This window comes from Rhinolophus ferrumequinum, chromosome 25, assembly GCF_004115265.2.
Source record: "Rhinolophus ferrumequinum isolate MPI-CBG mRhiFer1 chromosome 25, mRhiFer1_v1.p, whole genome shotgun sequence".
Lineage (NCBI taxonomy): Eukaryota > Metazoa > Chordata > Mammalia > Chiroptera > Rhinolophidae > Rhinolophus > Rhinolophus ferrumequinum.
In genome coordinates, this window is record NC_046308.1 from 25,835,469 (window position 1) to 25,863,461 (window position 27,993).

The 27,993-nt window shown below is 50.7% G+C and overlaps 1 protein-coding gene across 2 annotated transcripts in view; it reads left to right on the plus strand.

Annotated features, from left to right (window-relative positions):
• PKNOX2 (PBX/knotted 1 homeobox 2) overlaps positions 1-27,286 on the plus strand; it is a 255,540-nt gene extending 228,254 nt beyond the window's left edge. The window contains exons 7-12 of one of the 2 annotated variants that reach the window (XM_033098363.1): positions 6,619-6,748; positions 7,161-7,258; positions 8,066-8,185; positions 22,842-22,918; positions 23,786-23,964; positions 24,964-27,286. In XM_033098363.1, coding sequence (XP_032954254.1) covers positions 6,619-6,748; positions 7,161-7,258; positions 8,066-8,185; positions 22,842-22,918; positions 23,786-23,964; positions 24,964-25,190 — 831 coding nt within the window. In that variant the 3' untranslated portion in view covers positions 25,191-27,286. The remainder of the gene's footprint in view (positions 1-6,618; positions 6,749-7,160; positions 7,259-8,065; positions 8,186-22,841; positions 22,919-23,785; positions 23,965-24,963) is intronic. The other variant, XM_033098362.1, reaches the window with a different exon arrangement.
• The last annotated feature ends 707 nt before the right edge of the window (positions 27,287-27,993 follow it).

The following is a 27,993-nucleotide window of genomic DNA, read 5'->3' on the forward strand; positions in this document are numbered from 1 at the left end:
TATAGTAAGTCCCTTTACTTTTTTGTGTGATACACAGGAAGAAGAACCAGGGGTCCTGGGCCCTGGGTGAGGAGGGGTCACTACCTAGATGTAGCTCAGGAGTTTAGAGACTAGAGGGGAAGAACCCAATTGCTGGGAAACAAGCTTCTGGATTTGCTAATGGATTGAAAGCAGGGCGAAGAGAGGTACAAAGTGAACCCAAGTCTGAGACTCTGAGCTTGGCTGACCAGCTACAACTCTTCAGCGATGCTACACCCTAAAAAATGAGCAAGGGACTGATGAGTCGGTCCCTCCTTGGGGAATGCGGACTTGCCTATTGACCTGGACAAGGAGTTTGTATTTTCAAGATTAGCAGGAGGCCCAGTGGGCGGGAGGCCGTCACTTCAGCCAAGCCCCCAGAAGTTCTGCCCAGTGGCCAAGGGCCCTGAGGACCTGACCAGTGAGTTTTATGGTGGCACGGAGATAAGGGAAGGTGGTATACCTGCAAGGTCCCCACTGAGATGGCAAGGGGCCCCGTACCAAAGTGACAGGAAGTTGAGTTCCAGGAGTTATCCTGCCATAGGCATTAAATCTGTCCCTCCTGCCAGTTCCCAACCCTCAGCCTTTTCTCGGGGGATCTGGGGACCAAGAAGGCCCTTCCAGCCAGGTGAATGAAACCTGAGCAGGTCTCTCCTGTGAAGGCATGTTCCCTAAGAGATGCAGCTGCGATGTGTCCCCACCAGCCAGAGGGCCTTTCCCTTGAGACGAAAGCCCCTAACAGGAGTGGAACAAGGACAGGATCCGGTAGCTGTGAACATGTGATTGGCTTTCCTAAGTTTGAGAACCAGCTTTTCCTGGCCTGAGACAGGACGCTGGCTCTGCCAGAATGGAGGGACACTGCCAGGAACGGGGTGGCTGGGGACAGTGGCAACCGCCCCGCCCCGCCTAAGGCACATACTCACCGCTGGCCAAAGCCCAGGCAGGCCACACATTTATTGAGCATCTGCCATGTGCCCAGCACTGTGTTCGGCAGTTTGGGGAAAGTCAGATAGCCTGCTCTTTCCCTCAGAAAACCCACAACCAAAAAAACCCAAACATACAAAAAACAAAACAAAACCGGCAACCGAACTAGGGAAATGAGACGCATGCAGAGGAAAGAACCACTGTGCTACATACATCCATCCACTACATACGGCCCACGGGCAGCATCAGAGACGAGAGGATGGGCCACGGGCGTGGCCAGCGTTCATCCGGACAAGCTTTCCAGCAGAAGCGAGGCACCCAAAACCAGCTCCCCACAGCCCAGCCCTGGCAAGTCCACAGACAAACCCACCCTCCTGGGAGGCCTGGGGAGGCTTTGGGGAGCCTATCTGAGCTGGTGGATCAGCAGAGACCCCTAGTGGCTTGGTGGGGGGTGGGTGGCAGACAGCTGGGGCCCATCAGGCAGAGAGAGACAGAGACAGAGACAGAGACAGAGACAGAGACAGAGAGAGATAGGTGGGGGAGAGGTGCTCCCTCAGCCCACTTACCTTCCACCCACCCACACAATACAATAAATCTTAGGGAATAGCACTGTTTTTTTCTAAAATCCTGAGGTGGATGGACCTTTGCAAGTCATCCAGTTCACTCCCATTTCATAGGCATCCTAGTAAGCTAAAATTCCAGCGTTTCAAAATAACTTAAGAAACACTTTTCTATCAGTTCTTTCCTTCACTCTTTTACTTCTTTCTCCCATCACAGTTTATTCCAGAAATTTCTTCCTTTAGTGGAAGTTAAGTCCCCCCCCAGGCAGCATAAGCCCGTTCCCTATTAACAGTGGCTGTGGGGTCAGTCACAGCTCCCCCTAGGCTGCCGGCAGACCCCAAGGTCAGAGTTCATAGTCATTGCCAGCTCCTTTGTGCATTGCCCCCACCCCCACCCACCCCTCCCTCACCCCCTCCTGCTTCCAAAGATAATCACAAAAAGCCTTTCACTTTTTCTTAGTAAGGTCTTTCTTTTGAATTAGTCATCTTATTTTGTTCCAAAAATGAAATTTGGAGTAAAAGTCACCCAGTGACCCCTGTGGTCCAGCAAAAGTGACTGATGGCCCGGGAGTGAAGGCCTTGCAGCTGATCCACGGGTGGATTCCAGAGGGTGCGTGCGAGCTCTCAGCCTTTCTCAGGCTCCTCCCCTATTGCTCTGACCCCTCCTGAGAGGTTCTTGACTTTTCTGTGTCTCAGGGAGACAGCAGGTGAGGAGCAGGAGAGGGCAAGCTTCCTTGGAGGCCTGTAGAAGCCAACTTCCATCTGACTCCTGGGTTACCTGGTCTGTGCCCTATGAGACGTCACTCCTGGGAAACTATGCAAGTTTTCAGCTTTTTGGCTTATTTCCTTACTAGAAAGTAAGAGGCCACACACTCCCCAGTCTGAGGGAATGGCTCCACCACAGACGCCAGGAAGGTGCCCAGGACTCCCAGGCTTCTGGCAGTTTCCAGAATCTTGGGGACACCACTGCCATGGTTGTGGTGAAACAAGACAGAGTTCTTGGGCTGGATAACTAGCACTCAGCCCCTGGTTTCTGGACCATTCAAGCAGGGACATGAGACTGGATGCTGAAAAACGTCACTAAACCTCTACAAAATGTGTTCCTCACCTTGGAGCCTGGGAGGAAACAGCTCTATTTGGGTCTAGACAGAGCAGCACCCACCTGTTTGGAGTCTGATAAACCCCAAGAGACAGGTGTGGAGAAGCTAATAATACTGTGCTTAGCCAACACTTTCTCCCAAGGGGTTCCCACAGCTGCCATCGTAGCTCCCTCCTCAGAAAAGAACCGTAGCCTGTTTCCAGAGATGCAGGACTCTGCTGTCTCCATAGAGATAGAGGCTCAACCTGAAACAGCTGCAAAGTCAAGTCACAGAGCTAGTCAGGGGCTACAGCTTCGACTTCAGGGGCTCAGCTTTGGCCCAGGAACGTCTTAGGCAGGGAAGCAGGAATGAGGGGGACACATGGCAAGAACTGACCCCCTCCCCGGCTCAGCTAGGGGTGCAGCCCCAGATGAATCTCTTCTCTTGCTATGAACCCAAGTGGACCCCTAGGATAGATTTTAATCTTGGCTGTGCCATTCCCTAGCTGAGTGATTTTAGCCAAAGGAAGTGGGAATTAATTTGTTGTGTACCTAAATGTGCTGTGCTCATGTGGAAGCCTGGCAGTCTGACCCCAAAGCACATCTCTCTGTGGGAACATCAGAGCTACACTCAGAGCCAAGAGACCTGAGTACCGGGCACAACTACTTATATAGGAAGTCACTTCCATTCTCTGCACCTCAATTCCTCTTCAGGCAAATAGAATACGCTCCCTCCTGCTGACCCCATAGATAGTGGTGAGATTAAAATGAAATAATGTAGTGAAAGAATGAGCTCTAATATTCAGTGTGTATGATAAAGAGGTAGCTTTCAGACCCATCTGATCTTTGGGACCATCTGAGGGAAGTTTGTAAAAATACAAATTGCTGAGGGTCTGATTCAATGACCTTGAGAATCTGTGTCTTTCAAAACACCGCCATGCTCAGGTGGGTTTGTGAATCAGCTCATATTTACAAACGTAAGTGGTGAATATCATCTCCCCACACCTCAAGGAGGCCAAGATTTTGCTTCCTTTTTCTGCCCAGCTAAGATGTGGCCAGCCTGGCACTGCCCTTGGTCTCTACCCCTGAAGTTCTCTATTCCATTCCTTTGCTTAAAGAACTTGGCTGCCTCTCTGCACCTCCCAGCAGAGACCCAGAGTAGGAGGAAAGAATAGGAAAAAGAAGGCATACATTGTCCTGAGATTCCCAAGCCAGGTAAGCTGGTATGGAGGCGAGCCAAGCCACAAGGCTGAGAAACAGCCAGAGTTTGAATATGCAGATAAAATGTGCACTGATGCTAATGTTCACCCTTCTGCTTCTGGCTAGTAAAATGTGTACTGGTAGAATCCCAAGGCACACCTCTCGTATTTTATTTTACTGACTTTGTGTTGTTCTTGCTGGATACTTTTGGTGGGGAAGGGGGGAGGAAGAAACTCTGGAACAACTTTTTATGTTTGAAATCCCCCAATATCCTTACCCAATCAGGAGCCCCCTAGCATGGATGAGTCCAAACAAAGAGACCAGTGAAAAGTCATTGCCATGAGTTTCAGGGTGCATGCATGGAGGGACCCTCTCCTCCTCTATTAAATTTACCTTCCAAGTTTGCCTCAGCTTCAAATAACATCAGTACTGTTCACATCCTGTGAGAACGGCTGGCTGGAATGTTGGATGAGAGGAATTCAACCTTGAAGCAGGTGCATAGGTGAAAACTCAGGCTTTCAGGGTTCCTGAACGTTAGCACTGGGTAGACATGTTCTATAAATGAGGAGACTGAGGCCCACAGAAGTGCCACGACTTGCTGGTTCCCAGCTCCATCATCTTTGCTCTGATGTCCATGCTGCCTCCGTACTTCTGGGTTTGGGTTTTCTGTTCACCTTGCCTTCAATAACTACTTATTGAACCCCTTTAATTCAAGGAGTACCTTGCTGCCCAATGCTTGGCACAGGTGGGTGTTCAGTAGTTATGGATGAAGGAAGGCTGTGTAATCCTGGTGCTGCTAATCAACTGAGGATCTTGGACAAGACACTTAGGTTTTTACGCCTCAGCTCCTTATTTGTATATCAGGAAGTTGGGTGATGTGGCTTTTACGGATCCTTCCAGTTCCTAGGCTACTGCAGGTCAGACTTGGGGTTAGACTTGAACTGCATGAGCAGGAAGGCCAAGAGTTCTGCTCAAAGAATAAGCCTCACTGGCTGAGAAGTGCTCACAGGATCCCAGAACGGAGAAGGCAGGGCAAGAGCTGCCCTCCCTTTCCCCAGGGTCACAGTAGCAGAGGTGAGCCAAGAATAGAAGCCAGACCTCCGATGGAGAGGTCCCACCCAGTACAGGCCGGTGGAGGACGGAGAGCGACTTCAGTTCTCTGGGTGCTGCTCCTCTAGCTCTGGGACCAGGGACCGTCCTGCAGGGTAAAAATGGTAGCACTGGAGATGCCAAGGGGAGTTCAGTGGGTCAAGCACTTCTTGAGAGGCTCTGCAATTTCCTGGTGCCAGGGTCTGGGAGGTGACTCACCATGGCTGTCCCCGGGGCCTTCGATACTCTTTCTGTGTCTGTTGCTGCAGGTAGGGAGTCATTGGGCCCAAGGGTTCCTTCAAACACATGTTTCTCCCCACTCCACACTCTACACCTGCCCTGGAGGCTGAAGGCCCAGCCTTCTGCCCAACCTAACATAAAAGCCGGGAAATTGGGATCTTCTTTTCCCCCCCTATTTGGTCTTTTTTCTTGACAGTTCATCTGTTTAAATCCTGACAGCTCATGCCTTAGGAGTCCAGGCTTTGAGCATGGGGATGTCAGCCCCCGGTGGCCATTGGACATCTCGTTCAAGCCCTGTTTTCAAAAGAGGAACGATGGTCAGAGGAGCTGAAAGACCCAGGCAGGTCTCCTACGGCTCCTTCCACCACACTGCATTCGCTGCCTGTCTCACTTTCTCCAAACAAAGCCCAGAGACCCGACCTCTCACACACCCAGTTTCTTCCTCACAAGCCCCCAGAGTCCCCAGCCACCAAGCAGGGAGGGCTCCCCTTCCTGCTGGCCTGCGGCCATGCGTCCTTCCCCTCATGCCACAGTCCCTCAGCGTCTAGTCCGAGCACTTCGTTGGCCAACTGATAAACAGCAATGTGGCGATGAACAGGGAGCCAGAAAACAAACAAACAAACAAACACGGTCTTTTTAGCTGCTTTGGCTACCGCAGAAATTAACTAAGGATTGTCCACTGGGAAAATGGAGCTGGCAGGTTGACAATGTGGGGCAAAGGGACCCTGTTTGCAGTGGAAGTCTGTGTTTGGGGCCTGAGGAAGACGAAGGAATAGATGAAATGTGCTGAAGATTGAGGCTCATATGCGATGTCCTTAGAAGATGGTATAGGAAGAGGCTAGGGTTGCTGTTTTCTTAGTATTATTTAACAAATATTTCAGTAGCCACTAGGTGCCAGGCACTGAGCTGGGTGCTAAGGACACAAAGAAAAAACGTTTTGTGCGTGGAGCCTCGTGTAGCAAGTGCTGTGATTCAGATACTGGAAGTGAGGCCCGGGGGCAGGGCATATGGAGATGACTGAGTGTGAAAGATGACGAGGTTCTGGGACCTAAAGCCAAGTGTTCAGCCCAGGACGCACGTTAGAATCACCTGGGAACTTTTGACATCCCAAAGCCCTGGCCACACCCCTGACCAACTAAATTAGAATCTCCAGAGTTGGCACCCAGGCACCAATAGTGGAAATTCCAAAGTGAGGCCAAGGTGGAGACCACTGGTTCCTGGGGTGATTTATGTCTCAGGTTTGCAGGGACATGGAATGACTATGGTTGGTTGGTTGGTTGGTTGGTTGGTTGGTTGGTTGGTTAGTTGGTTGGTTGGTTTTTAATATTGAGTCTTCTTATTCACTCTTTTTAGGAAACCATGAGAATTGCCTTTCAACTATGGGTCTGGGGAGGAGCAGGAAGAAGGAAATAGGGAAGGCAGGAAGTGGGCAGGGGAGAGGAGGAACTGGGGCTGTGACATCTGAGCATTGAGTGACATTGTCACAAACCACACCTCCCTTACTGCCAGGACCTCCTGCAGAATTCCCCCAATTCCATGTCTGGAGTCTCCAATAACCCCCAGGGGATTGTGGTCCCAGCCTCAGCGCTCCAGCAGAGCAATATCGCCATGACAACCGTCAACTCACAAGTGGTGTCAGGTCAGTGCAGGGGATTGTGGGGACACCCCTGGGAAGAGAGAGGGTGGCCCTGAGGGAATTCCAGGGGTGGGGGACAGGGCACTGCACAAATGTCCTAGGCAACAGGAGGGAGGGACTCCCTGATGAGTTTCTTGACTAAAGTGTTCTATAAGTTTATAGATAATTAGCACCAAGACCTGGTGGTGAAGGTTTGGAACAGATTTGGGTCAAAGTCTCATGAGCCCCTCAGAGACCAAGCAAGGCAATTGTCACTTCCCCCAACACATGCCACCAGAGGCTCTAGACCCCATCCCCCACCCCACCCCTGCCCACAGGGTCTGAATATCTCCAGAGCAGACGGTGTTTACATATAAGTGCCCTCACTCCCACCTGCCCCTATGGCAGGGGACACAAAAACTGGTTGTCTCCTCAGGTGGAGCCTTATACCAGCCAGTTACCATGGTAACCTCCCAGGGTCAGGTGGTTACCCAAGCAATCCCCCAGGGAGCCATCCAGATCCAGAACACACAGGTGAGTGTGTGTACAGGTGTGTGCACATGTGCATGGGTGTGGGGGCGGGCAACCATGATCACTGACCATCTGCTAGGTAAACCAAGTAACTCATTTACTCCTCGTTATTCCTCTAAGAGGTAACATCACCCCCACTTTACAGATTTGAAGCTGGGTGTTGGAAAGGTTTTATCAACTCCTGGGATTTTGCTGCCTCCCAGGTTACATCAAAGGCTCCTGCACTTACTGTTCCTAGTTTCCACTTGGAGCTGCTCTGTAGCTCAGTTGGGCAGAGCGTATGCACAGGGGGGCCGGGGGAAGAACAAGAGGATCTGAAATCAGAGGCCTGAGATCTGACATTAACTCTGCCATCGTGGATAAATCTCCTAACCTCTGAGCCTCGGAGTTATCTACAAAAGGGGGATTAACACCTCTGCACACAGCCCTACCCACCTACGGGGCTGATGGGAGGCTCACCATGGTCACAGACAGGAAGACACTTGGCAAACTGCACCGTCCCCCAGAAATGCTAACTATGGGATGGTTTATGGCAAATTCCTCTCTCTTACACTCTCTGCATGGCTGTTTCCTCTGTCTCCTCTCTCACTCCCTTCTCCTTCCCCCACCCCCTTTCCTCCTTCCTCTCCTCTTCCCTTCTCTATTCTCTGAGGAGCTGGTGTGGGGTAATGGGAAAGGTGACCTCCCAGGACCCTAGAATGAGTTGGGAAGGGGGTTGGCAGAGAGAGCCTGCCGTCACTATGGCAACAGGTCCCTAGCTGCTGGCCCACCTGGCTGCTGATGCTGACTTTTTCTCCATGCACCCTCAAGGTTAACCTTGACCTCACCTCCCTCCTGGACAATGAGGATAAGAAGTCCAAGAACAAACGAGGAGTCTTGCCCAAGCATGCCACCAATATCATGCGTTCTTGGCTCTTCCAGCATCTCATGGTGAGTGTGTGTCTACTGGGGGTGTGAAGGTGCAGTGTGCTGTGCGAATATAACCCTTTGGGTACCAGACTCCATTGTCATCCCCAGACCTACAGAGGGCATGCCCTCGGAGAGAGGCTCTCTGATAGGGTCATCACCTTCCAGAGGCCAGGTCAGCGGGGAGGCTGAAGTGGGACCTAAAGCTGGGAGACTTTCTCTAGTGTTTGCTGCTGCCGCCTCAGAAAAAAGGGTGACGTCAAAGACGGAGTAGGGCAGGCAAATTCTGAGGAGAGTTAAGTAGTGGGCAAATGTACGGAATTGTTTTGTGTACAGAGTGAGAGTCCATGGGGGCCAGGGTGGTGCTTCCTGGTCCAGGACCCTTCTCCTGCAGGCAGCCACCTTCACCCCTGCTCTTCTGCGGAAGAAAATGTTCATTCTTGGCCAGGACTCTCCTGTTGCCCTGAGTCCTCACGGTTCGGGGAAGCAGAGGGTGCGTGTCCCTTTCCCTCTGCTCAGAGCACCGGATGAGGCACAGTGTGCGGGAGCCATCGTGGAGACCATCAACCCTGGAGGGGCAGCCAGGCTGAAATCCTGGCTTCTTCCCGTAATCAGCTCAGCTCTGACGCAGCACAGATGCTTCCATAAGCCCCCATGGCTCCTTTCGTGAAATGGCGACAAAGCCTTAGGTTTAAATGTAGTGTTTATAAAGTGCCTTCTGTGTGTACCAACAAAATGGGAGCTACGTGTTTGTGTGCAGGGTTCGTTGCAAGAAATAGGCCTTCACTTGAGTGTAAGGAATGACTTCAAAATTATAATCCCCTAGCGCCATCCAAGAGCCGTCGCAAGAAATAAAGGCCAGTGACTATGTCTGGGCTGATTGTGTGTATGTGTGTGAGTGTGTGTGTGTGTGTGTGTTGCACACACATATCCCCCATGTGGGAAAGTAGCTTCTGTGAGCAGAGGCAAGCTCCCAGCAGTCTGCAAGCTCTTGGCCTGGCCTGGCAGGACACAGATACAAGACAAACAGTAAGCTTGGGACTAGAGACATCTTGGCCTATGAAGTATGGGGAGAACCATGAGCAAGGGAACTCTTTCTCAGTGAGGTGGATCATGGGAATTAATCAATCAATCGGCCAATCAACAGCCCTTCACTTGAAATGTGAGTGCCTCCAGAAGCCATGGATTCTAGGCGTAGGTGGTAGTTGTCAGATTTGTGATCTTAGAGACTCTGCCCCAGACATGCTGTGCACCCTACAGACAGAAATAACTGCTCTGTGGTGATGAACGGGAGGCCAGACATATCCCCACCCCAACTCTAGGGACTTGGGGCTGCCTGGAGCTTGGCTGAGAGAGCACATATTGAAAGCACCCCTGGTGAACAAACAGTAACCACATTTGGAGAGAAAGGCCTGGGAGGCTGGGCGTTATGGTGAACAAAGGAGGTTGGAGTGACTCCCAGAGCCTAGTGATAAAGCCGGGGAGCCAGGGCCAGGGCCAGCCTCAGGTCTCTTGGGAGTGGCCCTGGCGAAGGAGCTGGAGCTCATGGTGGAGATGCCCAGGTCTGCTACCGGCTCTGGTTTCTGCACTGTCAGAGAGCCGATGGGTTCCCATGGCATCCGTGGCTCCAGCTCCCAGCCCACCCGTGGAAAGAGAGGCTCCTGGGGCAGGATCCTCTCTGTGCACTGACCTGTCACATCCAAGATGGGAGCAGCCCACTCCCCACCCCCACACCATGGATCTAGACCTGGCTCCAGCATTGTGGTGTGGGAGGTAAGGCTGGAAGGCCGAGGATGTGGTAGAAGGCTCACGGGCTTTTGAGGCACCAGACCTGGGCTCAGATCTAGGCTTTACCTCTCATTCTGTCCCTTCGTCACACCTACCTCTTGTGAAGATGACGATGAAGCAGTGAAATGATTGCCAAGACCCTGGCACAGTAAGGTGCTTTCATACATGTTAGTGCCCCCTTTCCTTCATTCCCCATCTCCCAGCCGCATGCATTTTTGAAGACTGATGTGAACACCCCTACCACCTCACTTCTGAGGGCGAGAAAAGAAAGATGTAGGAGGGAGAAGAGGCTGCAGACAAATTCCTGTATCGGGTGTCTGGGCGTCCAGGCCAGCACCGTGGGCACCGCCTCAGCTACCATCCGCTTCTCATTTGCAGCTCACCAGCCTGAGACTGGAGGGTCACCCCATCAGCCCCACCTGGCTGTGCCTCTCCTCTGACCTTGGACCTCAGTTCACGTCCTGCTCCCTTGCTCCTTCCTGCTGAGCGCTCTCTGTAGCTCAGGGTCTTTTCTTTCCACTCCATGGTCACTTCCAGCTGAACTTGGGATGGCAAAGGAAGGTCAGTGGGGCAGAGAGAGGAGTAGCAACTGAGCACAAAGCAGAAGGGAAGGGAGGACCAAGCCTGACTCCACCAAAGTCACCTGGGACAACAGGGAGGACTTGCTGCAAGCATGAGTAAGACTTTCTGCCGGCACCTTCTCATCCCCTGGGCCCTCTCCAGCTCTGAGTGCGTTCGGTACGCGTGCTATTAATAAAGCACTTAACACTGGCAAAGTCCTCCCCCAGTTAATGCCTTCCCCGCGGAAGCCATTGAGAGAGGACAAGGGAGGGACTCCTGCGCCTTTAAAGTCAGAACTCAGAACTTCTGGAGCAGGAGGACGATGAGGAGGAGATGAGGAGAAGTCTCTAGGGACACAGCAGAGCTTAGCTGTCCTCTGCAGTCCAAGGCTGGGCCACGGATTAGCCGGGCTACCCAGATACAAGTGGGCACAGCCCACCCCATCCCAGAAAAACAATACCAGTTCAGGAAAGAGGATACAAAGGCTCTTGCTAACCGGGGACAATGGAAAGAAGACAGGCTTCAAAGCCAGACAAACAGGGCTATGAATGGAGGGGGCCCTCCCACTAGCTGTGGGATCACTGAGTCTACTTCTTTGAAAAAGCCAGACAATTCCCCTTTTCCGTGGTTGTGAAAATTAAATGAGATAACATGTGTAAACAGCCATGACTGGCAGAGAGTTGCACTTAAGAAATGTGAGTTCCCTTTGAACTTTCTAGAACAGTGGAACAAGAGCAGGTTCTTGAGAGGAAGGCCCCAAATTTGTGAAAATTAAGTAGAGGTGGAGGACTGATCTGATGTTCTGATCTGTAACACCTGCTGATTTTACCAGCATTTGACCCTAAGAATATACTGATTAATATTGTTACTTACGTGTTCTGTGTGGATATGTGTGTCAAATCTTCATGTCTGATGTCTCTGACTCAGTTGTAAATTACTCAAGAACAAAGAGCATACATTAGGCCTCTTCTGTGGGCTCTAAAGACTGGTTCCCAAAGTGTGTATCTGTACGTCACAGTGTTGCTCCCTAGAAAGGGTTCATTGGTGAATAAGTTTGGAGAAACCTGGGTTATACAAAGTTAACATTTCTTTATTCTTAGTGTATTAGGGGGCACTGTGGATTTGCAAGAGGGGTATGGCTTGCAGCGTTCCCCAAACGCATTTGATCATTCTAAGTCTTTCTTGTTTTCACTGTTGCTTTACAGAACAGCCCTGCGGCTGTAGTTCTGGGAAAATACAACTCGCGGTGACACTGTGTTGGGCAGATAGTAGCTGTGCAGTTTTAAGAAAGAAGGGTAGAAATGGTATGAAAAAGAGCAGATCTCAATCTACAGAAGATGTTCTCATATCCAGTGCAGTGGGGACAACGAATTTGTTGATTGGTTAATTGGAAAAGCTGGATAATGAAAGGAACAACCATTTAAAAAGACACACTTTAATTTAAAAGATGTACATACATTTATTTACTAATCTTTTGATGTATGGTCAAGAATTTTGGCATTTGGAAAGTAATCTGGCTGCAGGATCTTTCTAGATTTTTATTGTGTATTCCAGTCTCTTAACATTTGTGTCTCTGTTCCTAACTATACGGCATCTTGAAGCAAATTTGAGTCTCAAGTCTTTCAAAAGCATTGCATTTAGTGTTTAACAACAATAACTCCTTCTTTTTGCATTCATATTTCATTGGTTTGCAGAATTGCTAATTAAATGATATAATTACAATAGCACATATAACTGGCATAAACAAGTTTGATACAAGCACTGCTGACCTAGCTGCAGGTGAATTGGCTAATGAACATCCTGCAAAGTAGCCTGCTCATCTCAAGCATTCAGGACAATGTGCACAGCAGTTCTGACGGTTTATAGAAGAAATGGAGAGCATTGTATAGTCTGCAAACTTGGTTAACAGAAATCGGTTACTAGAACTTCTACAGTAAACATTGTTTTTTCCTGTTGTCATCTTTCCCTCTGGCAGAAGTCAGTATTCTTTGAGTCCTTTCGTCCTGTGTCTGAGGCCTCTTGTCATTGCCACTGTTCTGTGGCATTAGCAGCTAGAGAAATGTATTCAGATGGTACAATGCTCCTGGGATGGAGACTAAACCCAGAGCCTTTTTGCTGTTAAGTTGCAGTGAGAGTAGATGGTTTCATCCATTAGCTGCTTCCTTCTGTGTCCCTGAAGAATCCAGTGATATTTTCTTGCTATTGCATTTTGGTGGAAAGAGGCTAAACTCCTGCTGGAAGCAGTGGTTCCATAGCAAACCCAGACTGGGGGAGAAACACTGGCAGAGGGTCCTCTCCATGGAGGGGAGTAAAGGGAGAGGACTGCACTTCCTCCTCAGCTTCTGCCCCATCCCCTCTGCTCCACATGCCAGCCTCCCCCTGCCCTGCTGGGTGATCCTATTCATTTTTACCCAAAAATGACTGTTCCCTGGACTGCAGCCACCCAAGCACACGAGCAGCTTTACAGAATAGTCTGGAGGTCGGGGGAGGGAATCCTACAGATGAAACCAAGCCCCAGCAGGCCCCCCACCCGTCACAGGAGCAGCGCCTTCATTAACCACTGCAGGGTGCTAGATACGTGCTAGCATCTTCATGCATCATCTTGTGATCCACCCAGCCCCGCAGGAGATGGGCACTACTCTTATCCACATTTTACTAACAACAAAACTAGACTCAAAGAAAGTAACACCTGCCCGAAGGACCCACAGGATTTGAACCCAGGCCTGTGTGACTCGAGGCTCTACTTTCTCACCCACTAAGCCATACTGCCTCCACGTTGCCCAAGAAACTATGGGAACCTCTCTGGGCTCCCTTGCAGGTAAAGCAAAAGGGACCCTACTTTCAGCTGAGGCACAGAGCCTCCTCCTGAGAGAGGCATAGGATTTGATATGCTCCGCCCTGGTTTTCAGATATGGTGAGGCTGCCTTATTGTCTCTTCCTTTCCTCTCACTTCTCCATCCATCACATTCACAAGCCTACTCAGCATCCAGCCAGGGCCACAGCTGTACTCTTTGCGGTGTTGCCTTCAGTCACTCAACAGACATTCTTTGCATGCTTTGACATTTTCCCTGTGCCTAGCATTGTGTTAAGCCCTAAAGGAATTATGCACCCATCCCTGTCAGAGACCCACGGACAGCATCCATCTGTACAGCTGACTTAGAAACAGCGAGGTCTCTTACAAACGAAAAGAGTGCATGTGGTCTATGGAAAGACGTGGTACCTGGAGGTAGGATCTGGATTTGAGTCTCACTGCCCCCTCTACCTAGCCAGGGGACCTGGGACAAGTTGCTTGACCTCATATGAAGCCTCAGTTTCCTCTGCTGTAAAATGGGGAATACAATCTCCAGCTCATAGTAGTGTTGTGAGAATAGAATAAGATGATGGTGTGAAAGCACTTTGTCCCGATACAGACACAGACACCGCTGCGAATGCCTCCATCCAGTCTCACTCCTGGAGTCCCCGTTATCTGCCCTGCCTTGGAAAATGCTGAGAGAAATCTTGACCCTTGTAGGGAATCTCTGGAGGCAAAAGTAAGAAAACCTTGAAAACCAAGAAAGTGGCTTAGAGGAACTGAATCATTCTTGTAAAATATCTTGTCTGCTCCTTTTTCCTTTAACTTTGTTTTACTTCCTAAAATTCCATTCATCAGAGATCCATTTAAAAGGATCCAATCCCTGTCAAAAGCAGATGCTTAGGAGAGTCCATGAGGCCACCATTCGTTCACAGCTTAGTATGAATTAGTCCAGCGCTTGCCTTTTCTACCTCCACTCAGCTAAGAGCAGCTTCGTGGGAAGAGTGCTGGCGCTTGTTAGTGGGAGAAGATGAAGATTAGAACACTTTTTTCTAAAGATTAGAATACTGTTTAACACAGCACTTTCAGAAGGCAACCCCAAATGGGATGCCGGAGGAAGGGTTTGTAGCAATTGTTCTGAACGTCTTCTGGGCCTTTGACGCTTCAGAGAATGGATGAAAGCTTTATCTACATCATCAGGAATGTACCTTCAGGGGGTTTGACCCTGACGTCCTAGAGGCTGGAAACCTCCGATTCAGAGTGCTGACTGGAGGATGCCACAGGGGCCCTGTGAGAAGAGGTGCTGGGGAGTGTGGACAGGGTCAGAAGAAAGGAGACCCTGACAAAGTCCACGTTCACCCTCTCAGACTTCACCCAGGTCTAGTTCTGTGCCCTGAAAGTAGAGGAGGATCTATTATTTGTCCTTCTGAACCCTGTAGGCTCCTCTCCACCAGAACACTGATCTTTAACTAAATTGGCTTTTGGGGCTAGCCTGTAAAACTGCTGCTTTTAAAATAACTTGTTTCAAAAAATAAAATAAAATAAAATAACTTGTTTCTATGGAAAAATGTGATCTAATTTCCAAATACTGGAGCTCTAACACCTAAATTCCAGGTTTGGGACAAGATTTCAGCATTCAAAGGGCTGACAATTTAATTGGGGGAATAAATTATACACATAAACCATGAGTGGTCACCCATGATGTAATCAAGTGTTGTTATACAAACACACATAGTCCAGGGCTCGAGAACGGAAGAATGAATAAAGGTGAGAGGAGTTTGACCATCTGTGCTGGTCAGACACACCCAGAATAGTGTGTCCAGGACTGAGCATCAGATTTCAAAAGGTCCTTTGACAAATTGTGCCCAGAGAAGGGCAGCCAAGATGGGGAAATGTCTGCTCAAATGACTCTAACAGGACACATGTCATATGATGAAGGGTTAAGGCACTGGGGATGTTTGGTCTGTAGAAGGGATTTGTTGGTCTAGGGCAGCATATAGGGTAGGGCTTTGGAGGCAGACGGACCTGAGATTGAACCCAGCTCCATCTTTACTTGCTATCTAACCTTGAATGGGTCAATTAACTTCTCTGGTGTTAATTTCCTCTTCGTAAAGTGGAGATAATAACACCTACCTGCGCTGACGATGATCAGTGACATGTTAAAAAGCACAGTGCCTGACAGCTGCTCTAGTGCAGAGGTGGAGTGGACGTGGACCCCTAAAGATACAGGGGTGTGAACCCGCCTCTGCTACTTACTACTTGTATAACCTGGGGCCAGTTTTTTAACCATCCTAGGCTCAGTTATCTCATGTGGAAAGTGGAAATAATGATTCTTATTTCATAGGTGCCTGGAGAATTCAATGAGGATATATATCTAGCACTTTCACAGAGCACTCTGTGAATATTGTAGTATTCAAAGTTAGCTGAAAACTATAGGTATCCGGTAAGTGGTACCAATGCTTGTCCTGAGGTAAGAGGCAGCGCTGTGGACGTCTGTGTGACGTCAGAGGACAGGCTGTGCTCTCTGGCTGGATGAGTAGGGAGACAGATTTGAGTTCAATAAAAAGATCTTCCAAACCTCCAGAGCAAAGGGCTGCCACCCTGAGTGACAGTGGCACCACGGAGCCAAGCTTCCCCACCTTTTCTGGGATGGCACGCACAGAAAACTGGTAGTAAACCAGTGAGGCTGCTTGCAGCTATAGATCAGCCAGAGACTCTCGTTGCCTCAGACCCTGCCAAGCCACCCCTGGGACCGAGGAGGGCATTGTTTCTGCACACCTGTAACTTATTTGGGGTGCACTGCTGAAAGGTCTGGAGTGAAAGACTCCTGCCCTAGAGAGAGGCTGATCTCCGTGGCCTCTAGGGCTCTGTGCAATAGGGAGATGTTAGTTAACAGGGTTTGGTGGAGGAGCTGGGACGTCGGCTGGGCCTTCAAGGATGGCTAGGATTTAGGATTGGGAGGGAAGAGGAGAAAGAGTAGTCACCTGGTTGAGAATTACTCCTGACAGATCATCAATGCCCACCTGGCCTGTGAGTCCTTCTGACCAAAGGGACTGGCCCCTCCTCTCAGTTGTGAGCATGACATCCTCTTGTCCCCTTACTTTCACCTTTGCCTCCTGAGGAAACATGTGGCCCCTCAGCACTGTTCTCTCTCCCATGAAGCTCAGGCATCTGTACGTGTGGAGCTTTGGTGGAAAGCACACCTGGAGGCTGGAAGTCCGGCCAGCTGTGTTCCTGACTGCATTCATCTTTCTGTGCCAGAGAAACATTAGGTCATGGATTCCTGCCTGTGACTTGAGAGTGTTTTCTAGCACCCCCCTTTCACTCTAGGGATGTAGGGAGAATAGACCCCGGAATCGGCCCTCTGACTCCCCAGGAAGGATGGAGAGTGTGGGAGGCATGCCCTGGGGTAGCTGCAGTCCCAGGGTGTGTGCCACACTGGCTGCTTCTGAAGCAGTGAGTCCCGGGGAGGGAGGCAAGATCAGGAGTCTTTGTTGAAGACGGCCTCGTTGACAATAGGCCGTCAGCCATAGGGTTGGCTGGAGCTCAGCTGAGAAGAGAGGGATGTGGGAGACCCCTGGCTTGCACTGAGCCCCACCACATTCCATGGGAGCCTGCAGCTCAGCGATTCCACCTGGAAAATGACCAGGGCAAATTTCCAACCTCACAGCCTCCCCCAAGAAGCCTGAGATCCAGGTTAGGAGAAAACGCCCCCATCATACGTGCACAGGGGCTGAAGCAGTCCCAGCGTCCAGGAAATGAAACCCCTTTGCAGAAAGGAGCACATTTATACATGCACAGAAGGGGCTGCTGGCGCTCTTGCCATCTGTCAGGAAAACAACCTGTGGCTTTTACAGAAACGGAGCTACGTGCGCCGAACAGCAGATTTATTTCCTTTGTTATTTATTTAACAAACACTCGTAGAGCATGCCAGGCACTGCTCTAAGCACCTTCCAAATATTAACTCATTTAATCCTTATTACAGCCTTGAGGTAGGAGGAATTCTTTCCCCGTTTTACAGAAGGGGAAACTGAGAAATGAGCTCAAGGTCTTGAGCTGATGCGAGACCAGGATCCAAAGCCTTAGAGTCCATGTTGTCACCCACTTCTCACTGCTGCCGCCAGGACTGCTCTGGAGAGTTGAGCAGTGTGCCCAGTGGAGTCCTGAGTGCCCGCCCTCCTCCCCTCCCACTGAAATACACGTGAAACAATCCCTGTGGAACAGCACTGTGACTAAGTCAGGCCATCTAACTGTGGGTAAAATTCCTGGGGAGACTGAATCCCTGATGCTCCCTCACCCTCTGCCACCTACCTTCACACCCACAGACACACAAGGGAACAATGACAAGTACCGGTGGCCCCTTAGGTCCCTGTGATCATTCCTTCAACGAAGACGTATTGAACCCTTAGCTGGGCCAGCATTTTCCTGCCATTGATGAGGTAGGGGTGAAAAAATAGTTATGGTCCCTTTTCTCAAAAACCGGCAGGCTTTCTGGTCTGGGTGACAGACCACTGAACAAATCAACCTGTAGTGTGTGGGATCCTAGGCAGGGCAAGCAGTCAGAGCTCATAGGAGGGGCAGCCCAACGGGCTTAAGGTGTTGGGGCCAGCTTAAGAAGGGCCCATCTTGTCGCAGTGTGAAGAATGGATTAAAACAGAAACCAGAGGGAGGGAGAATAGCTTTGAGATTGCAGGAGGGTGAAGAAGGGGAAGGCCGTAGATTTTCACAAGGGAAAACTATGCAGCAATGAAAACAAACAGCTACAGTTACACAGAAACACCACAGATGAATGTCGCAACTATACTGTGGAGTGAAATACGAGATGCTATATGGTCCCATTTACATAGGGTCCAAAACCCAGGCAAAACTAAACCATAATGTTTAAGGATGTAACATAGTAAAACAGTAAAGAAAAGCAAGAAAGCAATTACCATTCAAAACCAGGTTATCTTTAGGGGTAGTGATTCGGAGGGGGTAAGGGGGTTTCTGGGTACTGACAGGATCCTATTTTTTTACCTGGGTGGTGATCACATGGGTGTTTGTGATAATACATGATTCTATACATTTTAGTACTTTGTGCTTTTCCGTGTGTGCACAATGGTAAGGGGAGGGGAGTAAAAAAGAGAAAATGAAACAATGGAAACTCTGAGCAAGGGCAACGCCCACGTTCCCTGGGTGACTTACTGTGCTTCTCTCCATTCTAAAAGTCGTGTGTTTCCATTTTGGCATCTCTGAAATCAGGGTGCACCCTGCCTTCAATGATAAAATGTGGTTGTTTCGGGGCCCTCACCATCTTGCTGCCTCCCTCTGGTTGGCCTTCAACCCTCCCAGAGCTATGCCAAGCCAACGGAGCTGTGGCCCTCACCCAGCCTCGCACCTACAGCTGGTCAGGCATAAGAAGGGATGAAGGGTGTGGTTGACTCCTGGTCACAGCAGAAAGTGGAGAAAGAGAGCACAGAGCCCACTGACACCAGCGGGCTGTTCCTTCCCATGTGTTGTGTCCCTCGGTGACCTGGCCGGCCTCATGCTTATCAGTATGGGCTAGGACGTGGAAGAACAAGCTCGCGGTGGGCTTTCAGTGAAAGGAGTGGTCAGGGACCTGTGAACCAGCCCTGGCCAAGCTTCTTTGAGACCCAGGACCCCAGGCAGAACCCATTCTTCAAACTGAAAGATGCCTCCAGCTTCAATAGAGTTGAGTTATGGGACTATAAAGGGAGGTGTCAGAAAAAGGTGGGGTACAGTTTAGATTAGATTTCCGGGGATTTCCTGATGGTGACTACAGTGCCATCAAACACTTATTCTATGTAAGTCCTGTAATTTCCTTCTCTGAAGACTGAATAGTCAACGATATGATGTCTGGGAGAAGTCACCACATTGTACAGGGTGAGCCAATGGAGCATATATGCTTTCCTCCATTAGCTCATTAAACCAGTCCCAGAGGTAGGCACTTTAGTGATTTCCAATTTAAGCTGAGGAAACTAAGGATTGGAGACATAAAACAACAAGTTGCCAAGGTCACACCGCTGCTAAGTGGTGGGTGCAGGATTTGACCTCTCCAGAGGCCACCTTCTTAGCCACCAGGCAGCTCTGCCTCGTCACGTGAGGCTCCATGCTGGCCCTGAGACGGATCTGTGCTTTTCGGGCCTGTCTGTACCTCTTTCTCAAGGAAGAATTGTCTACTTCCAGAGAGCTGCTGCCTGTACCCTTCCCTCTCGACTCTAGAGAAGTTCCTCTAGTTAGTCATCAGAGAGCAGCTACCATGGTGGCTCGATGGCTTCCCATGGTCTCATTTGATTCCTCGTCCCGTCCTTGGCCCCCAGCCATTCCAATTGTGCTAAAAGTAGCACTGACCAAATCAACGTCTGTCCAGGGGCCAGGACTATTTTGATTCTGTCCTCAAGAATCATCTGGTCTAAGGCGTGTACAAGCTGGACTACTCCCATGAGCACTCAGATGTGGTGCCAGGAATGTTCTGGATGATACACCTGTCCCCCAAGCTGGGCCAACTGCTGCTACTCATCCCCCGACCTCTACCACTCGCCTCCTGAGATACCGGTTCCAGGAAGGATGGGTGGTGGGACCTGCACTCGGGGAGGAGAAGAGGTTAATATCCTCAGCCATAGAGAACAGCCAGCCAGCTTTGGTGACACTCTTCTTATCCTTGTCTATTAAATGGGAGCATGTTAATCCATGGATTCATGACCTCCACTCAGCATGGAGGCCTGCACCAGAAACCTCCTTAGAGACAGCAAACATTATCCTTCTGTGGAAGGCTGAAAGGCTTCCTTCTCTGGAGGTCTTTATAGTGGTGGAGACTTGCGTCTGACTGGCCTAAACACAGTCCTAGTGCAGGCCTGCTGCCTGGAAGGCCCACCTCCTCCTGCACTAGGACGGCTTGGCCATTCCTCAACGTGCGCAGAAGACTCACCTCCGTGGGGAGTCCTCCCCAACCAGCGCCGCCTCACCCTCCTCTTACCACCCAGTGGACTTACACACTGCCATTTACTACTTGAATAGAGGCTTTTCGCCTTTGCCTACAGCCTTCCCGTCTCAGCTGTGAGCTCTGACGGCCAGGTATCTTTCATTAGCGGCACCCAGTTTGCAGTGGCTTAAGCATCTATGGGTTAGTGAACCAGCATGGCTGGCAAGGCGAACCTTGCTCCGCTCAGGAAACAAGTCGGCCATCTCCTTCTTGTGTTGGTTCACTCACCTGTTCCATACATGACCATTAAACATCTACTCTGTGACTGGTCTGGATGCTGGAGACACAATATCTAATTAGACTAGGCTCCTGCCTGAGAGCAGCTCCCAGAATAGCGGGGAAACATATATTATCAGATAGGGGGCTAAACACAATTATTTAAGTGCATCGGCGACTAACTTTGCCCTCGGGAGTTGGGAAAGGTCTCGCAGAAGATTTAATCTGTGACTAGTCTTCACTCAGAAACACATGCTGTGGAAAAGTGGAGGAAAGAACATCCCAGTGAAAGGAACAACATGTGGAAAGGCATGAAGGCACGAAACGGCCTAATGGGGCCCAAGAAAGCCGAACTATTGCCATATTTTTCTGCGTTCTCTTTGCTGGCCATGGACAGAAAGGCAGCTTGGCTTCCTGGTACGGGAGATGGGAAGTCCATGGAGAAGGTAGAAGGGCGTGGGGACCACTCTTTCCCCAGAAGGTGTCAGGACACACAGAGGCCCTGCTCCTCTCCCCTTGGGGCCTGCAATGTCTCCTCCCAGCCTCCCCTGCTCCCTCCTAATCTGGATGAAACTGGCTCCTGTGACACTGATGTGCTTTCCTTTGTGTTAGAATCTTAATGTATGAATCACAAGTCCTGCTGCCCTGGCATGGCGGTCAGGGTCACAGGTGTCAATTAAATCACATGTGATCCTGAGCACTTCAGTCAGGGGTGCCGAGGCCAGCAGAGCACGTTGCTTCCTTTGTCACTGAGCATAAGGTTACTCCGAAGGCTGTTGATCTCAGACTCATTCCTTAGAGCGCTGTAAGTACCTTGCTGACATCATCCAATAAGAATAACATGAACAGCCACATCTTATTGAGCACTTTACAGGTATAATTTCATTTCATCATGACATGACTTTGTGGTGCAGGGTTCAATGTCATACATGCCTGAGACCTCACTGCTAATCAGGATAGAGCCAGAATTTGAGTCCCAGTCTTTGGAACTTTAGAAAGCCCAAGCACCATCTTAACACCACCTCAATCCTAGGGAATAATCCTGGCCTGAGGATGCTGGATGGCTTGGCCCTCTGCCTTCAGAGCCCCCAAATCTCCTCTGGCTTCCAGGGCAAGACTGACGCACTCAGACACTTATCACACCTCTATTGCATGCCTCCTGGGTGTCAGGTGCTGTGTGGGAGCCTGGGAAAGACACACAGATGCATAGATCCAGTTATCATGAGGCTCACCATCTGGGGGAGCCAGAAGGACCCCCTTCCCACTGTTCCCCCAAACTTTCCCATTCTTTAATGTGACCTGTTCAGCCTTCCTTACGCTCTGGCTACCACCCATTTCTCCTACTCCGAATCTTCCATGGTGTTGGTTCCCCATACCACAGCATCTATTGCTTTGTTTCTGCTTTCTTTCACTTGGCAGTCATTTACATGTCATTTGCATGTGGAGAGCCCTAGGGATACATTGATAAGACGCAATAATAAGACAAGGTCTCTGCCCCAATCTAAGAGAGGGAACACACATGTCATCAGGGCAGGGACTGAAGTCCTGGAGAATGTAGCAGACCTACACTGCTTCCTCACTCACCCCACCGGGACACTGATTTGGTCTTGTCAAGTGGCATCAGGAAAGAATGGGAGGAAACCTGGACCTAAATCAGAAGGGTTAAGTTCCACGCCGGTGCCACCGTGTGAGGGACACTGGAGAAGTCATTCCGTTTTACCTGTACAGTGGGCTTGACGATACCTAACTGGGCCTAGCGTACACAGTTTCAGTGATAAGCTTGATTAAATGGAAGTCAGTGCATGAGAACGTTTGACGGGTTATAAAGTATTAGATAAGTGGTTATAATCATTGTACGGATCGCCTGCCCCCTGCCCCTGCCCCGGGGTGCCGGGCATCAATCTGGGCACACGGTAGATATACAGTAAATATCAGCTGGTTGAATTGAGTTGATTCGTTCACCCCATTTATCCCATTCTGAAGGTCCTGTGGGCTTTTGACAGCCTCACCCAACCAATGCCTGCCCTGCCTGATGGAGGACCAAGTAAGAAGGATAGAAAGTGCCTTGGAGGCACTTCCTGATATATCAAACTATAGGGAAACCACCTTGGTCCCCATCCTGGGGCACCGGGCTGAGAGCCGGAGGGCGGTGAATGTGGAGCCACAGTCCTGGGGCAGCCACGCTCCAAGCCCCAAGTCCATTCTTTTGGGGGAACAACCATTACACTCTTCCCAGTTTGGGCTTCCAAACCACTGGGGCTGCCTGTGACGTGGGCACCGTCCCTAGGGGGACCAGGTCACCACCTGCCCACCCCTCATTAGCCCTTCACTTCTCATTTCAGCACCCCTACCCCACGGAGGATGAGAAGAGGCAGATCGCGGCCCAGACAAACCTCACCCTCCTGCAAGTAAATAACTGGTGAGTTTTTACCTGCCCAAAGGCTCTCAGATGAAGGGGCCACATGCTTGGCAGGGTTGTGCACAGCAGGGAGAAGAGACTAGAATGCCCAGCTCTGCCTCAGTCGCAGCCTAGCCACCCACAGCTGTCCTCCCATTTGGGCTAGAAGCCGAAAGCCAAAATCAGCAGGCGTCTATGGCTTCATCCGCAGCTTCTCAGCGCCCTCTGCTGGGAGACTGTGTCAGGAACATCACCGGATTGAAAACCCAGCCCCACATGCCCTGCAGAGACAAAAACAAGTACCTGCATCCACCAGTGGTCGCCTGGTCTGCCCACCATGTATGTGAACTGAATGCAAACTAAAACATTCTGCAAAGCTGGCAGTTGAAAGGGAGGAACAGTTGGCCATTCCAACCTCACAGAGATCCCAGTTTCCCCCTCTCTGTGTCTGGCTGGGTTGTCATAGAAATCTCAGAGAGCAAGGTCTGGCTGGATGGGAGTGGACCCAAGAGTTGAGTCCCCTGATCGGAGCCCTCAGCCCTCTGGGGAGAAGTCAGAAGTTAGTGCCTTTGGCCAACAAAGCTGTTCCTTCCTCTGTCCAATCCTGATGAGTCTCAAGCAGAGACTCCTGACCCTCCTCACGCATTCATCCCATGCTGCTTTGTGGTGACTAAGTGATCCCGTGAGCTCCAAAGTGCCCAGCGCCCTTGACTCAGCTGGGCTGTCACACCGCAGGTCAGATCCGTCTGCTCTGTGCAGTGGATCCGCTGCTGAGAATCTGGAAGCAGCTTAGCCCCCACTCTCTGCACGCACACTCATGCACGTGCGCTCAGCCCCACCACCACCTGGGAGGTGATTAACCAGGTCTCCTCCTTCACCCCTGGGCAGGTTCATCAATGCCCGGAGGCGCATCCTACAGCCCATGCTTGATGCCAGCAACCCAGACCCTGCCCCTAAAGCCAAGAAGATCAAGTCACAGCACCGGCCCACCCAAAGATTCTGGCCCAACTCCATTGCTGCGGGGGTGCTGCAGCAGCAAGGTGGTGCCCCAGGGACAAATCCCGATGGTAAGAACTGGGGCTGAGTGTACTCTAGGCTGAGGGCTGGTGGGCGGGCAGGCCCCTGGAGCCCCTTCAGGACAGCCGTGCAAAGATTCAAGGGCTGGACATCTATTCGTCCGCCCGAGAGGCAGGGGCCACTCTGTCGGAATAGTTATCCCTTCCCGGACCCCACTAAACGGTGCATATACTTTAACAAGCCAAAAGCAATCTCACAAAGACCAGTGGGAGTCGGCGGTCTTCTGAGTCAATGACTGCTCAGCAGAGCCTCCTCCTCACTCCCACACCCACCCTAAGTTCCTTAGCACCAGTCAGTGTCTGCACAGTTCTCCAAGAGCCAGGGCTATCTATAAATACTGACCAGGCAGCTGGCTTGTGAACGAAGGCCAGGAAGAGCTTTGTTTTTCCAGCTTCTCCATCACACCCTCCATATACACTTTTCTAATTGCCGGTTGCCTGGTGTACAATGAATAATTCAATGAGCCAGACATTTTATAACTTGGCACATGGAGATAGCTCTGTGTGGGAGGCGGTTTGGAGGTATGCATGTGTGTATACATACCTTCATGGATATGTGCATTTATATGGTTGTGAACCAGTTCCTACGTGACGAGCAAGTGTCTCATGAGGCATCATGGAAATAAATAGATTTTGAGCTAGACCAACAGGGAAAGAATCTCAGCTCTCTTATGCCTGACTGTGTCACCATGAGCTAATAACTTTAACCGAGACTCAATTTCCTCCTTTTTAGAAAGGGGATAATAGTACCTACCCTACAGAATGGTTAGAACATCAACAATATTAAACACATTTATACAGAAGGTGCTCAGTGAATGGTGACCAGGAGTGCTGCTGCTTAGGCTGGGGCAGGGAGTGGCTGACAAGTACATGGGTGGGGGCTTCATACCGGGGAACTGTCCAGCTCCCCACCCCATGAAGCAGTCCATTCAGCTCTCCCACATGGAGGTTCCTGGGCCTGACCCGTCCGTGCCTTCTTCTCTCATGTAGGTTCCATCAACTTGGACAACCTGCAGTCCCTGACCTCAGACAATGCCACCATGGCCATGCAGCAGGCTATGATGGCCGCACACGATGACTCATTGGATGGGACAGAAGAAGAGGATGAGGATGAGATGGAAGAGGAGGAGGAAGAGGAGCTGGAGGAGGAGGCCGACGAGCTTCAGACAACGAATGTCAGTGACCTGGGCTTGGAACACAGTGACTCCCTGGAGTAGTCGGAAGCCCAGATGGCACTGATCACCGAGCAGGAGAGGAGTGTCATCAGGAGGGCTTCGGGGTGGGGGGGAAGGGGTCATGGGCAGGCAACACCAAGGAAGTCGGGCCCTAGCTTCCCAAAGTCAGTAGCTTGAAGAAATGCAGAGGAGATACCTGCTCCTTCCCAACCACCAAGCTTCTATGATACCCCAGCCCCACTTCCCTAGAACTGTGGAGGACTCCGTTTGGTGGGGCCGGTCAAGCAGCCTGTACGGAAAGGCAGGAGTGAGAGCTGGACTCACCAAATCCCCGAGGACAGATGGCACCCATGGGACCCCCACTGAAGGACTTGAGTCGTTTACAAGCCCTGCACTGTGAGGCGACCACTGTTTGCAGAGTGAGCCTTTGCCAGGGGAGAAAATTAGGAGGAAAGGGAGAGAGAGACAAAGGGGGTCTGGGTTCTATCCCCAGACAGTTCTCAGCTCCTTTGAGAGACATTCAAAGGCAGGAGGGATCCCACATATATAGCCAGTGACTGGAGGAGTGGGAGGGCCTGAGGCATCACATCTTGAAGATCAGAGTGGGACCCAGATTCCACAGGGCTCCAGCTCATTCCTCCTAGGCCCTATCTCTGGGTTTGGGCAACCATGGACTTGGGGAGAGGGATGGAGCCACCAGAGCCGATTTCTGTCTCTCTCTCCTGGAAACAAATGGTAAGATGGTGGGCTCAAATTATAGGAGCTTAAGAGGAGACCCTTCACCTGGATTGGCTCCAGGACCCAAGGGGATGGCAGAACCTGGGCTAGGAGCCCTATCAAGATGACTTTGGGGAACACAGTTGTCCCTAGGTGGTCACAGAACTCAGCTCCTATAACAACAGGACAATGGTGTCTTATCCCAGATGTTCCAGCCGTCTGATGGAGCCCTTCGTATGTTCCACCCCCTCTACAGACCGTCAGAGAGGGTGGAGCCAGGTTAGCTTGGAATCCTTCCATCCCACGGGACCCCCACTCCTGTCCCTCTGCTCCAGGCTGGCTCCATCAGCCTCCATCCTCTCTTCTTCATTCTATCCTTCAGAGAAGGCAGAAGAAACATTGGAGAAAAGCATCCAGCCCAACAGGAAGCCAGGGGTTGGAGAAGGTGCTACATACCTCCTCCCATCAATATCCAAAGTGTGGGGGAGGGCCCAGAGAAGTGGCGCCCAAGAGCCAAGTGGTACCCCCATCCCACTTGCCTCGCTAATTTACACACCACCATTACACACAGCACTGGAGGAACTGGGGCTCCCACAAGGAGGAGGCTTTCCACCATCTTCCCTAATACACACCCTCCCACCCCAACTTCCAGGCCCCTTGATTGGCACCCCCTGCTCCCCCTCCCTCCCACCCCTCTGGCTGTGAATGACAGGACTGATCACACGTGTGTTCTCCATTGGATTTAATTTAATGGACTTGCAGTTTCATTTGTAAATGGTGCATTGGCCATCTCCTTCAGTGGCAGGATGTCAGTGGCTACCTGGCTCAACTCGAGGGGACCCTCAGGGCCCTCTGGGGCTTCCTCTCCCCGACCTGTCTGGGCAGGAGCAAAAGGATGGTCACTTTCCTGGGGTCTCCCTGAAATGAATGTATTTCTCCCCAAAAGAGCTGATATTTAATGTTTTAATAGGGATTTTTGAGAAACAAATAACCTTATTTATAATCTGGGTGATTCGATCATTTTTTACTCCCTTTTGATGCCACAGGTAGAGGAAAGTCTAGCTTTTTTGGCAACGTGCAGTGGGATAAAATACATTTCTTTTTCTGGTTCATTTTTCTTGTGAAAACACACACACACACACACACACACACACACACACACACACACCCTTCCACTTACCACTTCGGACAGGCACGCCGTCCCAGCACAGGCACACCCGCACACACGTGCTCACACATCCCCCTCCCAGCCCCTCCACCTGCCTAATGTTATGCAACCTCCTTCTGATGTATCCACCAAACCAGTACTAAATGTGGCCGAGAAGTTTCCAGTAAATCTTATTACCTACCATAATTCAGCTGCGTGATTCACTTTTTCTGTGGTGAGTGGGATCGTGGACCAGAGAGAATTTGGAGTCCTCAGCATAACCCTTGTTGAACTGACTACCTACATGGAAGAGGACAGGCAGAGGGCTCGCCGGGGATCTCAGTTTACCTGCCTGGGGAGGAAGACAGACAAGTTTGGTACATTCACTGCATTTGTGTCTAGCTTACGACAAAGAGGTAAAGGAGAAAGATAGGAGGAAGCTCTGCACTGCCCTCTCCCGACAATTTTCACCCACAGCAGTGGCAAGCTCAGAATTTGGTCCCTCTCTTCCAACATACTCCACCTCCCTCAAAGTTCTTTGCTTTTCCCATCCCCCTCCTAGGCTCCGAGGGTTTTCATCATTGACGCTGACGCCACGACTGTCCCCGCGCCCCCTCCCCGAGCCCTCACATGCCCACTCTTGCCCTATCCCTCAGGTCCCAGGAATCGGGAAGGAGAGGAATGCTTGACTGCCCATTAATCCTGGGTCTGTGTCCAGCGCATAGCCTGTCCTTTGAACCCCAGGGTTCAGCACTCTATTCCCTGGAGCAAGAAGAAATTTAAGGGCAACTTATCTCTTATTTCCCCAAGAAGCTTTCCACCATCTTCCCTAATACACACCCTCCCACCCCAACTTCCAGGCCCCTTGATTGGCACCCCCTGCTCCCCCTCCCTCCCACCCCTCTGGCTGTGAATGACAGGACTGATCACACGTGTGTTCTCCATTGGATTTAATTTAATGGACTGGCAGACTTTGTTGTT